General features: G+C 40.8%; 1 protein-coding gene across 1 annotated transcript in view; it reads right to left on the reverse strand.

Annotated features, from left to right (window-relative positions):
* The window catches only part of LOC126336333 (uncharacterized), a 257,872-nt gene that overhangs the window by 19,818 nt on the left and 222,294 nt on the right, over positions 1–15,760 (reverse strand). Inside the window, exons 9-10 of the mRNA XM_049999896.1 lie at positions 13,666–13,820; positions 5,500–5,802 (exon numbers count right to left, since the gene is read on the reverse strand). Of these exons, the coding sequence (XP_049855853.1) occupies positions 5,500–5,802; positions 13,666–13,820 (458 nt within the window). The remainder of the gene's footprint in view (positions 1–5,499; positions 5,803–13,665; positions 13,821–15,760) is intronic.

A 15,760-nucleotide genomic window follows, 5' to 3' on the forward strand; every position in this document is an offset into this window, starting at 1 on the left:
CTACAACAATTTACAACTATAATTCCGACTGTTCCTTGATCCAAGCACGTCCTGTAATTGCCAAGCACCCTTTGACATTGCAGCCCATCCCGCACTTTCCCGAGGCCTTCTAACCTAAAAAAAACCGCCCAGTCCACGCCACACAGCCTCCGCTACCCATATAGCCGCCAACTGAGTGTAGTGAACTCCTGACCTATTCAGCGGAACCCGAAACCCCACCACCCTATGGCGCAAGTCAAGGAATCTGCAGCCAATACGGCCGCAAAACCGTCTGAGCCTCTGATTCAGACCCTCCACCCGGCTCTGCACCAAAGGTCCGCAGTCGGTTCTGTCAACGATGCTGCAGATGGTGAGCTCTGCCTTCATCTCGTAAGCAAGACCGGCAGCCTTCACCAAATCAGATAGCCGCTGGAATCCAGAGAGAATTTCCTCAGATCCAAAGCGACACACGTCATTAGTGCCGACATGTGCCACCACCTGCAGCTGGCTGCACCCTGTGTTCTTCATGGCATCTGGAAGGACCCTTTCCACATCAGGAATGACTCCTCCCGGAATGCACACGGAGTGCACACAGGATTTCTTCCCCTCCTTAGCCGCCGTATCCCTAAGGGGCCCCATTACGCGCCTAACATTGGAGCTCCCAACTACCAGTAAGCCCACCCTCTGCGATTGCCCGGACCTTGAAGGCTGAGAATGATCCTCTGAAACAGGGCAGGCAGCTGCATCTGGCTCAGCCAGAGACAGTGCCTGAAACCGGTTTGTCAGACGCACCGGGGAGGCTTTCTAATCAGCCTCCAAGGACGCCTTTCGCTGCCTGCCACGCCATGGAACGACCTCCCAATCAACCACAGGCGAGGGCTCAGCCCCACTGCGGGCAGCAACCGGGGCAACCACAGCGGCAGGAAAGAGGGAAGGAAAAGGAAAGATGAAAGGATGTGGGTTTTAAGGGAGAGGGGATGGAGTTATTCCAATCCCGGGAGTGGAAAGACTTACCTTGGGGGAAAAAAGGATAGGTATATAATCGCGCGCGCGCGCACACACACACACATATCCATCCATACATACACAGACACAAGCAGACATTTAGAGAAAAAATTCATATGAAAAATAAATAATTAAGGCAGACAAACTTATGTACAAAACTTATGTACCGGCGCTTTCCCGCTTGGTAAGTCTTGGAATCTTTGTTTTTAATATATTTTTCCCATGTGTAGACTTACCAAGCGGGAAAGTGCTGGTAGATAGGCACAATAAAAAAAACACATAAACACACATGCAAAATTTTGAGCTTTCGCAACCCACGGTTGCTTCGTCAGGAAAGAGGGAAGGAGAGGGAAAGATGAAAGGATGTGGGTTTTAAGGGAGAGGGTAAGGAGTCATTCCAATCCCAGGAGCAGAAAGACTGACCTTAGGGGGAAAAAAGGACAGGAATATACTCACACACACACACACACACACACACACACACACACACACACACACACACACACACATCCATCCACACATATACAGACACAAGCAGACATATTTATATATCTGTGTATGTGCGGATGGACATGTGCGTGTGTGCGAGTGTATTCCTGTCCTTTTTTTCCCTTAAGTGCGAGTGTATTCCTGTCCTTTTTTTCCCCTAAGGTAAGTCTTTCTGCTCCTGGGATTGGAATGACTCCTTACCCTCTCCCTTAAAACCTACATCCTTTCATCTTTCCCTCTTTCCTGACGAAGCAACCGCCAGTTGCGAAAGCTCGAATTTTGTGTGTATGTTTGTGTGTCTATCGACGTGCCGTATATATATATATATATATATATATATATATATATATATATATATATACAGAATTACAAGCTTTCGCAACTGGCAGTTGCTTCGTCAGGAAGGAAGGAAGGAGAGGGAAAAATGAAAGGGTGTGGGTTTTAAGGGAGAGGGTAAGGAGTCATTCCAATCCCGGGAGCGGAAAGACTTCCCTTAGGGGAAAAAAAGGACAGGTATACACTCGCACACACACACACACATATCCATCCGCACATACACAGACACAAGCAGACATATTTAAAGGCAACTCTTTGCCTTTAAATATGTCTGCTTGTGTCTGTGTATGTGCGGATGGATATGTGTGTGTGTGTGTGCGAGTGTATACCTGTCCTTTTTTTCCCCTAAGGGAAGTCTTTCCGCTCCCGGGATTGGAATGACTCCTTACCCTCTCCCTTAAAACCCACACCCTTTCATTTTTCCCTCTCCTTCCTTCCTTCCTGACGAAGCAACTGCCAGTTGCGAAAGCTTGTAATTCTGTGTGTGTGTTTGTGTGTTTTGTTCATGTGCCTGTCTGCCGGCGCTTTCCCAATATATTTTTCCCATGTGGAAGTTTCTTTCTGTTATATATATATATATATATATATGTGTGTGTGTGTGTGTGTGTGTGTGTCCAATAACTCACATATTGGCCACAACTGTTATATTACAACTCTACCACAGCTGAGTAACCACCGCCACTATATAACAACAAAATGCTTTCATCTAAAACTGGCCCTTAAATAGATCCATGACAACAAAATATATTTATAGTACAAGTACTGTTATAACTGATGATTCATTTCATTTCCAATAAAAGATTAATGTAAATAGTTTTGCACATGACATCAAGTTCATGAAGATATGTATGTTTTTAAGTTTTGTCAGTGGAAAAGTTTTTAAAATTTTGTAAAATAAATCCTTTTTCCAATTATTACAAAAATATGTAACTTTTGATCAAGAACAAATTAGTATTCTAATTATCTGCAATAACACTAACTCCAATGCTCAATAAAGGTGATGCAAGGCATACTGAATACTATAAATATTAAGTTTATTCACATGATGATCACATTGTTCTTTTATATAATAAAGTTCTAGTAACATACCAAATTCTGTAAGTCAGTCATCAATCGCAGTTCATTATACAATAACTGGTGTAAGATGAAAAATCAAAACAGAATCACATACATATATGTGCATGTGATAAAGTTAACATGTATTCGGTCATTTATCAAAGAGATGTACTGCATACTTCAGTTAGTGAATCTCAGTCTGCTACATTACAACCTAAAGTATTTAGTTTTGTACATAAGTTTGTCTGCCTTAATTATTTATTTTTCATATGAATTTTTTTCTCTAAATACACCAGAAAGCTAAGGCTGTAATTGTTTCCCTCCAAATATTTAACAGATGAAGGGGGCAATAGGATAAGTAGATGTTATCTTTTGTTCCATGATAACCACAGGGACACGCAGGACCAGATGACTGGACATGTGTTAATACATCACAGAATAACTTCTGTTTTACTAAAAGGGGACTGTACAGGGGCAAAATTAGAGGGAAAAAAAGACTGGCATGAATGCAACATATAACTGAGGATGTTCAGGGGAAAAAAGGACTGGCATGTACGCAACATATAATTGAGGATGTTCAGTGTAGAACCTACTCTGAGATGAAGATGTAGTCACAGAGGGGTAAGTTATGCTGCAGCCTGAAAAAAATACATAAATAAATAAAGTAAAAATGAATAAATAAGCAAACAAATCTCAACAGAGAAACAGAACCAGTGTCCACCATTTGAGAAAAGGCATACTTCTCAGTTATTAAAGGCAGGTATCAGTTATATCTTCTGTTTTTGCCCTCACTTCAACACTTCCCCCCCCCCCCCCACCCCCTCTCAAAACATATGAGTTCTTCTTCAATTTGTAATAGTTCTTCTGTTTACTTTAGATTAGAAATTAACTACACTGGTCAAAACAATTAAGGTATCATCTGAGTTATCTAAGTTCCAAAGTATTGTCATCACCACAATGAACTAAAATGGTCCAATGTCTTTCTGTCGATTATACGGAATGGAGACAACAACATTACGGTCAACGAGATAGTGGTAATAATGGAAAGTTGCTGTAGGAGGGGTTCATGATGACTTTCATTTACTCTACCAGACTAATTACACAAGCAGTTGAGTTCAGATACTGTAGTGGGCAGGTAGTGCAATGCAACAACAACTTGACTTACCCGAAGCTATGGCATGGAGCCATAAGATGGTTGGAAGCAAGACAGACACAGTGGGAGGTGGCTGCAGCTATTGGAGTGTCCCAAAGTGTAATTTTTCAGGACCTGAACGCGATTTCAGACAACAGGAACCATTAACAGAAGGTAAGGCCAAGGTAATCCACAGGTAACATCAGCAGGAGATGACTGTTATGTTCGCTTAACAGCCAGTTGAAACTGGAGGCTGAATGCAACTCAGCTGCAACACACCATCCATGCAGCAACAGGATGCACAATATCAACACAAATTCTGAAATTGCTTCAAGAAAGTGGCCTCCACACACACAGAGGCCTGTGGTGTGTGTCCCATTAAAACCATGACATCATTTAGTCTGCAGACATCAGGTGGGGGAACATCAGGATTGGAGTCATAACGAATGGCACTGGGTGGTGTTCACAGATGAGTCAAGATTTTGTGTTCAGCTAGACCACTGGGTGCTGTTCACAGATGAGTCAAAATTTTGTGTTCACCTAGACAATCACTGTTCCCTCATCTGCATAGAACACGGAACTCGGAACAATCCTGCTTATATGCAAGAATCATCAGCATATCATGGTGATGGACAAATGACATGGGCAGGAGTCAGTATTGGAGCTCTATGCCATTCAGAATGGTGTTTTGACTGCTCAGAGGTATAGATACGAGATAATTCAATCTTTTGTTGTGCCTTATGCTGGTGCCATAGGAGATGGATTCTTTCTGGTGGACAATAATCCTCATCCTCACAGTATTGCACTGGTTGACAACATGCTTGAAGCTGAGGGAACTGAACGCATGGGGTGGCCAGCTTGTTCACTAGACTTAAACCCGACTGAGCATGCCTGTGAGGCACTTGGCAGACACAATGCAGAGAGACCAGCACCCCCCACACTGGTTGCAGAGCTGGATATTGCACTCATGAAAGAATGGCCAAATATCCCTCAAGAGCTGATTGATAACCTCCTACTGTCCATGCCACGCAGGATTTACCGGCCAAGGTGATCACACACCATAATAGAGGGCAACGAGAATGACTGTTTCACTATTATGATAGCCCCACGGTGCCTCTCTGCATAAACATCATGTAAACCTCAAGTAAACAGTTGAGACATCAAAATATTGTACTGTATCACACACAAATTACAATTGTAACTGATATCTGAATAAAAGAAGTTACCATAAGTCTGTTGTGCTTGATCCCCTAATTTTTCTGAGCAGTGTACAACATTGTGGTATATGTACACATAGGGCACAACTTTGCTCATGAAAAGTGAGGATGAAAAACAGTATGAACAAATTGTCTTGCCAGATCTGGAAAGTAGTTTCACAATACCCACACATAACATAACACAATGACAACATAGGAATTGATATAAATAGGTCTCTGTTCTTTCCTGATCAAATATCACTTAGATACTATAAAACAAAGAGAGGTGTGTGGGATTGTACTTACATTCCCATCAGGAGATAAAATATTCTCTTTGTCATCTGATGAGCTCATATGATACATTTTTCTATCATTATTAGTCTCAGCATAGAAGTTTCTTGAAGTTTCATCACTAGCTGAACTACATCCTGAGTCATGAACAGAAGTAAGAGATGTTGTTGATGAAGTCTGATCATGAACTATGCTTCCATGTTCACCAGATTTTTGAAGATGGGATCTTGTTGCTTTACGAAGATACATCTTTTGCTGACGTGTGATTTTATTTTTCATCTTTCTCCTTGGAGTTTTATTGTCTCTGTTGAAATGTTTCTGAGAAGTTTGCATCAAGAAAAAAACACATTTAAATAAACAGAGATTAAAACAGATAGCTGAAAATACAGGAATATAAAAAGTATACAGTATGTTAGTGCTGCCATATTGCAGGCTGTATGCGTCACTAACTCATTTTCCTGTAATAATGAAAATATATCCTATTTTATAATGTAACATTATTCTTTGAAGATTTTTAATTGAAAACAAATTGTCAAAGCAATTAGCTTTAAAGGAGTCTCCTTTCAGAGAGAATGAACAACACTTAAAGCATTTTCTTAAATGATACAATATTTTAAATAAGTGTCTTCCTTTCAAGAGTCCTACTTTGTTGGACAAAATCTTATGTAGAATTGACATATTCATGCTCAACATAATGGAAATTCCTGGATGGAATAATATGTAAAATAAGGGAAAGGCAACCACTCACCCATAGGGGACGGATGTGGGGAGGGATAAAAACATGTAACAGTACTCACACTAGATGTCAAGCTCATTCTCTTTTTCTAGTAAAAGTACACACATTCACAGACACACAAATGCACACTTCCAGAGTAGAGAGTAGGTATCTGGGCTAATGTAGGTGGGCAGGGGGCATAGCAGCTGCACAGCAAGATGAAAAGAGTCAGAAGGAAGAGCATATAAGAACTAGATGGAGCAGGGAGAGGGGGTGCGGGGACAGGAAAAGAGCGGAAGGTGGAAATGAACATGGAGAGGGGCATGATAAAAAGAGGGGGGGAGAGGGGAAAGGGCAGCAGTAGGAAGGAGGGACAGGGAGAGAGTGAGAGAGAGAGAGAGAGAGAGAGAGAGAGAGAGAGAGAGAATGCCCACATTAGGGCGGTGGGGGGGGGGGGGGGGGGGGGGGAGTAGTTTGGAAAGGCAGTACACAATCTGGTTGGGGAAGGAGTAGTGTCAACAGAATGAGTGCTGTATAGTAGTTACAGGATGGCTTTCACACATGGTCCTGCCTTTTAGTTGATAAGAAATACCAGTGAATGGACTGCGGTAGGAGATGGTGGGCAAGTGTCTGTGTGGTTGTGTGTGTGAATGTGGGTACTTTTGTTAGAAATGAAGCAACTGCTTGAAAGCTAATATGAATACTGTTTTCTGTTAATTGTTTTTATGCACCACACATACGTCATCCTCATGTATTTTGATGTATTAGAGCACATAGTGGCCAGAACCACCAGACAGGCTGAAGTATTTTTTTGTAATTGCCTTGGATGAACCATGCATACTACACTCTCATGCTCATAAATTAAGGGTAATTGCAGCATGTGGTGCCACACAACTACACATGACACAGATATGTAAGTCCATGGTATTGGTGATAAGTAGAGAAAACTATCCCCTAACACACGTACTACAAAATGTCACTGTTTCGTGCACACGTACCCTGACATCAGTATGAGATATGTGTACACAGGCTGAATAACGGGTTGGCATACTCTGGATCAGGTGGTCGAGCAGCCGCTGGGGTATAGCCTCCCAGTCTTGCACCAGTGCCTGTCGGAGCTCCTGAAGTGTTCTAAGGGTTTGAAGATATGCAGCACTATGTTGGCCAAGATCATCCCAGATGTGCTTGATGGGGTTTATGTCTGGAAAACAGGCAGGCCACTTCATTCACCTGATATTTTCTGTTTCAGGGTACTCCTCCGTGACGGCAGCTGGTGGGGCCATGCATTATCATCCATCAGGAGCAAGATAGAACTCACTGCACCCCTGAAAAGGCAGACATACTGGTGCAAAATGACGTCCCAATACACCTGACCTGTTACAGTTCCTCTGTCAAAGACATGCAGGAGTGTACGTGCATCAATCATAATCCCACCCCACACCATCAAACCCTTTCACGGACATTAAGGAGTTGGTATCTGGTTCCTGGTTAACACCAGATGAAAACCCAGTGAGAATCACTGCTCAGACTATACATGGACTCGTTCGTGAACATAATCTGGGACCACTGTTCCAGTGCCCATGTGCTATGTTCTTGACACCAGGCTTTACGGGCTCTCCTGTGACCAGGGATCAGTGGAATGCACCTTGGAGGTCTCTGGACGAATAAACCATGTCTGTTCAGTCATCTGTAGACTGTGTGTCTGGAGACAACTGTTCCAGTGGCTGCGGCAAGGTCCCAAGCAAGGCTACCTGCAGTACTCCGTGGCCATCTGCGGGCACAGATGGTGAGATATAGGTCTTCTTGTGGTGTTGTACACCGTGGGCGTCCTGTGCTGTAGTGCCTGGACTCATCTCATGTCTGCTGGAACCATTGCCATAATCTTGAGGTCACACTTTGTGGCACAAGGAGAGCCCGTACTATGACCTGCTGTGTTTGACCAGCCTCCAGTTGCCCTAGTATTCTACCCCTCATAACGTCGTCAATATGTGTTCTTTGAGCCATTTTCAACACACAGTCACCATTAGCATGTCTGAAAACATCTGCACACTTACTCGCTGCACTGTACTCTGACATGCACCAACACACCTCTGTGTATGTGGACTGCTGCCAGTGCCCTCGCTTGACGACCACAGGTCAAATGCACCACATGGTCATACACCGAGGTGATTTAAACCCACAAACTGCCCACCAGACCATTGTTTCACCATGTATCAGCATTATCCATAATTTATGAGCATGAGTGTAATTTGTCAGATTCTGAAAGTACAGACCTCTTCCAAAAGCAATGTCCAAAATCAACATCAACCTTCAAACAGCTGTAGAAACAGTTCTGCACTGTCCTGGTTGAGGCTTTATCCACAGGTTTTAGAGGTAATAAAATTAATTTTCTTCACACTCACTACAAGATAATGTAGACAGAGACATGTGCACAAATCTAAGTGTGCTGATATGTAGATATAATGAAACTCTGCAGTCATGATACCATGGACAAAAATCAATAAAAGTTGGAGGATCCAACTGTACTCAGGCTTGTTCACTACCTATTTTACACGTCGCTCATCTGCAAACGGGTCTGGTAGTGAACCGCTGCATTTGTGCCCCTAATACTGAGTCATATATTGGCTAGCCTTTGAACAGCAAAGAACTGAATACACAATTGTTTATACCACCACCTTGCGCAAAATGAGGTACACTCGACAAGTTCAGATTGAAACTTATTCATTTAAAAAATACGCTTCTAACTTTATGGCCATGCATATTAAAGTTCACAAATAAATCTGATCTGGATAAATAATAATTGGTGCAATTCATACACATGGTTTATTGTCTCACACCTACACACTTTCACATTGTTCTTTCACTGTTTATTCACATACACTGGCATCCATGCTTACACTCGCAGCAATTGACCACTCCGAACTTATTACCACAACAGACGACCACCAAAGACCCCATTTTCCTGCTCATATCCCCAGTCCTGAGTCAGGTCACATGACACTTCATTAATCAAAATAATTGCTACACATGGGCACAATTTGTTTAACATTTTTATAAGATTTAAATACTTAAACATAAATACATTATATAATTTTACACACATTTATCACCACATAATTTTATAATTCATTGCAATTAAAAAAACAAAACACTATGCAATAGAACTATGAACACTCATTAAAACACAAAACAAGTATTTTCATGTCCATTTTGCATTACACTATTTTCACTCTGCATTTAATACATAATTTTATTCTTATGCATGGAAAATTTAAATCATAACTAATTTATGATATGCTATCAGAGTTACATAATTAGGAATAACTCCATGTTTTGGCACAGTTTCACCCTCTCCCTTCATTTAATGATGTCTTTGCATGAAATATGAGACATACAAATACTTATCTGGCACTACAAAGATCAAAACTGAATGGTGCCTTCATAATAAAATAATCACTTACTTTGCAGTTGTTCTAAACATCTTTATAACTTCATTATACTATGGAAGGTTTTGATTGAAGTACACCAGCCCAATATATTATTCCTGCTTCTGTGCTTTAAATTTAAATTATGAGCTACTTGGAAGAGCTTGTTTTCACATGACCTCTATTTCAATGATCCAAGGACTCATTACAAGCACACCCTACAATGTTTACTTAAGTGCAAAGACATGTAAAGTAATTATATGCAATTATGTAACCAAGTAATTTAAACCATCTAAAACTGCTGAATGCTGCCTGAAGAGGACAGTTATACACTCGCACACACACACACACACACACAATGCCTTTACAAATGTCTGCTTGTGTCCGTGTAGGTGCGGATGGATACCTCTTTTCCCCCTAAGGTAAGTTTTTCTGCTCCCGGGATTTAAATGACTCCTTACCCTCTCCCTTAAAACCCACATCCTTTCGTCCTTCCCTCTCCTTCCCTCTTTCCTGATGAAGCAACCGTCGGTTGCGAAAGCTTGAATTTTGTGTGTATGTTTGTGTTTGTTTGTGTGTCTATCGACCTTTCAGCGCTTTTGTTTGGTAAGTCACATCATCTTTGTTTTTAGATATATGAGTCTATAAATATATTGACTTGTCTTTGTGCTTTTCCCATCCTATCCATTTTTCCATAGCTGATATTTCCATTGCCAGCAAAGCTGCTGTATGCCAATATTACCCCCGTTACCTTACAAGGAGACATCTACTTACCACATGAAAGCAACTGTCAAATGATCATATGATACAGAGAGTTTTGTAATTTTATTTGTAATTGACACCTAGAGGCCAAATTGACCATTTGGAGAGAAATTGTACACTTGTTCAAAAATGTAACACACAGTTATCTTCATGGAACCTGCAAGCCGTAATTTTCTAGATAGCAGTCATCAGCTGATTCCATTCACTGTAGGCAACCAGTGTTTGACAGATCTAGAATGGCTTGTGCTCCATAACATCAGCTGAAGTTGGGATGATCTTCCTGTGCTATACAATGACTCAATAGTCAACTTCACCTGTTTGGCATAAAGTGAAATTGTCTAAGTTTCAAATGACTCTTCGAGGCATGGTAACAGGCTGTACCACATACACAAGCCCTATCTTCCTGTTCATGACTAGAGACACAGGGTGCTCTATTGAAATTCACTGTAAATGTAGGTTTACTTTTACCTCCAAACACAGATGGCTGTACTTAGTAGTCACATATGGTAAAAGAGGGTTGAGAAAGAGGTCTGCAGTCAATAAAAAAAAGGAAAAAAGTGTGCAAGTCATAAAGGTGCTGCAAAATGTTCTTGAGCAGTTTAGTTGCAGAGAAAGGAAGGACTCCTACAAAAATCCAGTATGTATCATTCATGGAAGAGTCATAATGCACCAGACATTAATGCACCGGCAGTATCACATGTTGCATCTAATGTGTATAAAATCTTCTCTAGTTTAAACTAAATGATTTACTCCTTTTTCTAACAAGTGGTTTTCTTGTTTAAGAGTAAGCTTTATTATTATTTTATTTTATGATATTGACCTCTGCTGGTGCTAACACTTGTTGTGTGCCACACAACATTTTATTGGGAAATTTTTTCTTGGAAGAAATTAATCTATTTTCAGTTTTTATCCAGGCACTCTCTTTATATATTTCTGATTACAGGGTTGCTAAGGACCTGTTTCTAATCTGTGTAACACACTGTGAAATATCTTATCTGTTTGCAATTCTAATAAAATTTAAAATGGCATCACTATGAGGATGACATGCACCAAATGTCAAACTGGCATGAACTGTACTGCATGCTTGGATATGGAACCAATTAGCATTTCTTTGTCATGGCACAACCTTTGTAGGAGTAACATCACCTTCGTTCTGTATATAACGAAAGATTACACAGTAGGTTTCTCATTTGGAAATCAAATTTGAATGTTGTTTATCTGTGAGATCATGTTATACCATGTGTAAGACGGAGAAGCATCTATCAACACATACCAGAATTCACCAGTGGCAAGATTGTGGGCTATTGAGACTGTGGTTTATATTTCCTCAATATTTCTGCACTCATTCGTCACCAGTTAATGACTGTCATGCTACTATGAAATCAGTGAGTTCAGAGTCTCAATGGCCCCAAGTGACATGCACCCTAGAAAACAAATTGTTTGCAAGGTCATGCAAGATCATACACGCATGTCACATAGATGAGTCAGGAAATAGGCTTGTTTAGAGCAAGATAAGTATCTACATGGGCAGCGTGTTAATGTCTCGAGCACCAGGGAGTGTCAGCATGGTGACTATTGTTGCAGCTTCCCATGATGCAGCAACAGAGAGAAGCACAGAAACAGTGGTGCAACCAACAGCAACTGGACAAACAACTATTTTCACATAGCATCACAAGGGAAATGTGTGTGTGTGTGTGTGGGGGGGGGGGGGGGGGGGGGCCTCCAAAGAGAATAAATATTGCGACACAGGCGGTGCGGTGACATCTAAAGCATTTCATACTGTCAGCATAACGACCATTGTTGCAGTTTCTCTTGATGTGGCAGCAGGAAGAGGTGCGCTAACAGTGGTGCATCCACTGACTACACTGGACGCAGGAATGGTACATCATCATCTTTCTATCAGAGTCCCAGTTCTGCTTACAGAATTAGGGTGGATGTATTGATGTGTGGAGGTTCTGAGGAGAAAAAACCAGAATGAAATTTTCACTGTGCAGCAGAGTGTGAGCTGATGTGCAACTTCCTGGCAGATTAAAACTGTGTGCCGGACCGAGACTCGAGAACAAAAGATTGCCATATTTAATTTTCCATTGTCAGTTCAGCACATGTTGTGATAGTACAGGGTGCCAATGGTACAAAATCAAATTTGTTCATGTAATTTGTAATTTGGACAGCAGGTGTTATATTTCTCACATGATTGGATTAGTGTCTGTGCTCTGTCTCTGAGGTCTCCACGATATTAGCTTTCAGTAACATAACAAAAGACCACAGGCTGTGTTGCATCCTCCCAGTAGTTGATTCCTCCATACATCAGGCAGGTTGTGTAGGCAGGAGGACATCCACACCAGGAGGATGTGTGTAAATGGCTCTCATCAAAATCAAGATATCCATCCGGTTGGCTACATCAGCAGTTCAGTCTCAGTTGGAAAAACCAGCAGTTTTGTCTCGCTCGAGATAATGTCGGGGGAGAGAAGTTTCTGTTGTATGTAGTTGTACGGATATTCATCCAAGGACATTGTCATTGAGTTTCATTTTATTAACAAAAGCAGTCTTTTAAAATAGTCTTTGATTACTCCTCTGTGAAAGGATACTGTAGGTTGCTCGTGCTGTCTTGACCTAAATCAATACAGAGGGTGTTCTACTGTTGGCCTGACCAGCATATTCTTTAGATCTTTCACCAACTGAAAGTATCTGTTAATGGTCAGCTAAGAGACTGCCATGCTACCACTTTCTGGCCACAGAGATTTGAGAAATCTGGCTTAGAGTGAAGCGGTGTGGAATTACCTACCCAAGTCTGTCATTCAAGCTCTGTTTAACTAAATGCCCAGCCACATTAAAGTCAATGTTGTTGCTACAGGGGCAGCTCTATAGGCTAAATTTTGAACCCTATACACTTCAAATCATCTACAAATTTAATCATCTCTCCTTTACACAAACTGTACTGTACATTAAGGAAAATTTCAATTAGCTATCTGTATTAGTGTAGCATATTTAACTTCCAACAATGTATCTGAAGTGCTCTATTCTGGAACTGTTCTCATGATGTTGAGTTTTAAATAGATTTAAGTACAATTATTTTATTCTGTCTTACAAAAATGATGTTCAGGAAAAACTGGTTGTACTTGTGTACACACATCAACCCCAATCAGATTCACAGCAAACAAAATAATACTGACACACTATGTCAATTAATCCCAATATAAAGATTGTATAAAATGTGTTACAACAGATTAATAGTGCCAAAAATTTAAGATGAATAAAATTCCCCATGCTGTAACTTACAGGAAACTGTGGCAACTTTTTTGATGCTGCTTTCTGATCTCTGGACTGTAACAGTGTTGCAGGAGTTGTGTGGCTTCGTTTCTCATTTAAACGGAACTGCATCTCTCTTAGATGTCTAATATTTTCTTTAATGAAGTTTCTTCTGCTGGTTTGTGCTTGAATGCATACAGAAAAAATTGCAAAGTTACTCATGTAGTGCACTGTGTATGATAAAAGACACAAAAACTATAGGCAATATCAAGGGCACTCTTACTACTGACATTATTTATTCAAGATCTGAATGATAGGCAATGATATGCAAGGTACAAAGAGTCAATATATAAATTTATAACAGTTTTCTTTAGAAAACTAATGATTAAAATAATTTTCAAGTCTATTTAGATATATCTAACTGTCTCTGGCTACTGAAGTAGAACACCGTAGGAGCCCAATGGAAATCTGCTAAGAACCTTGTTGTGTGATAAGTTAAATGGACTGAAACTGTTGGATGACAAGAATTTACATTTCTGGAATTCATTACTCATATTTATCAATTAAATAAGTGCTTTTCATAAAACATTTGTTTTCTATTTAGATATACAAGGAGGTGACAAAAATCCTGGAATAGCAATATACAAATATATGGATGACAGTAGTATCGCATACACACAGCATGAAAGGGCAGTCCATTGGCAGAACTATCATTTGTGCTCAGGTGGTAGATGCGAAGATGTTTCCACATGAAATGAATTAACAGATTCTGAATGCAGAATGGTAGTTGGAGCTGGACATGTGTGACATTCCATTTCAGAAATCATTTGGGAATTCAATATTAAGAGATTCACAGTGTCAGAAGTGGGCTGAAAATAGCATATTTCAGTCATTACCTACCACCACAAACAACAGACAACACAGTGGCTATCGGCCTTCGCTTAACAAGTCAGAGCAATGGCATTTGTATAGGGTTGTCAGTGCTATTAGACAAGCAACATTGTGTGAAGTAACCACAGAAATCAATGGGGGCTGTATAATGAACGTGTCAATTAGGACAGTTCACTGAAACTAGGCTTTAATGGGATATGGCAGTGGATGACTGACATCAGTGCCTTTGCTGACAGCACAACATCACCTGTAGTACCTCTCCCAAGCTTGTGACCATGTCAATTGGACCCTAGATGACTGGAAAACTGTGTTCTGGTTAGATGTGATCTGATTTCAATTAGTAAGAGGTAATGGTAGGGGTTGAATGTGGTGCAGACCCGATGAAGCATGGACCCAATTCGTTAACAAGGCACTGTGCAAGCTGGTGGCTGCTCCATATTGATGTGGGCTTTGTGTACATGGAACGGACTGAGTACTCTGGTCCCACCAAACCGATTATTGACTGGAAATGGTTATATCCAGTTATTTGGAGAAAATGTGCAGTCATTCATGGACTTAATGTTACCAAACATGTCACTGGGCCACAATTGTTTGTGATTGGTGTGAAGAACATTATGGACAATTCGAGTGAATGATATGGGCAGCCATATTAGCTGACATGAATCCCATCAAAGACATAGGGGCACCGAGCGAGGTGGCGCAGTGGTTAGACACTGGACTTGCATTCGGGAGGACGACGGTTCAATCCCGCGTCCGGCCATCCTGATTTAGGTTTTCCGTGATTTCCCTAAATCGCTCCAGGCAAATGCCCAATTCTTCCTTTCAAAGAGCAACAACCAACCAAAGACATACGGGGCATAACTGACCGGTCAGTTTGGCACAAATTCCTGCACAGGCGATACTTTCAGAATTATTAAAGGCTATAGAAGCAACATAGCTCAATATTTCTGCATGGAACTTCCCAACAACTTGTTGAGGCTATGCAAGATCATGATGCTGCAGTACACCAGGCAAAAGAAGGTCCGACACGATATTAGGAGGTAACCCATGACTTTTGTCACCTCAGTGTAGAGTTGATTATTACAATGAAGTGCACTACATGTAGTTTAAAAACTGCTGTCATCAGTAGAGAATAAATTCTCAAGAAAGTGAATACAACTAAAAAACATTATTTTGTTACATAAGGCACTATAAAATTAAATTTAACAAGGCTGTCAGTGGAGGAACAATTAAA

The sequence above is a fragment of the Schistocerca gregaria genome, chromosome 2 (assembly GCF_023897955.1).
Source record: "Schistocerca gregaria isolate iqSchGreg1 chromosome 2, iqSchGreg1.2, whole genome shotgun sequence".
NCBI classification, from domain to species: Eukaryota; Metazoa; Arthropoda; class Insecta; order Orthoptera; family Acrididae; genus Schistocerca; species Schistocerca gregaria.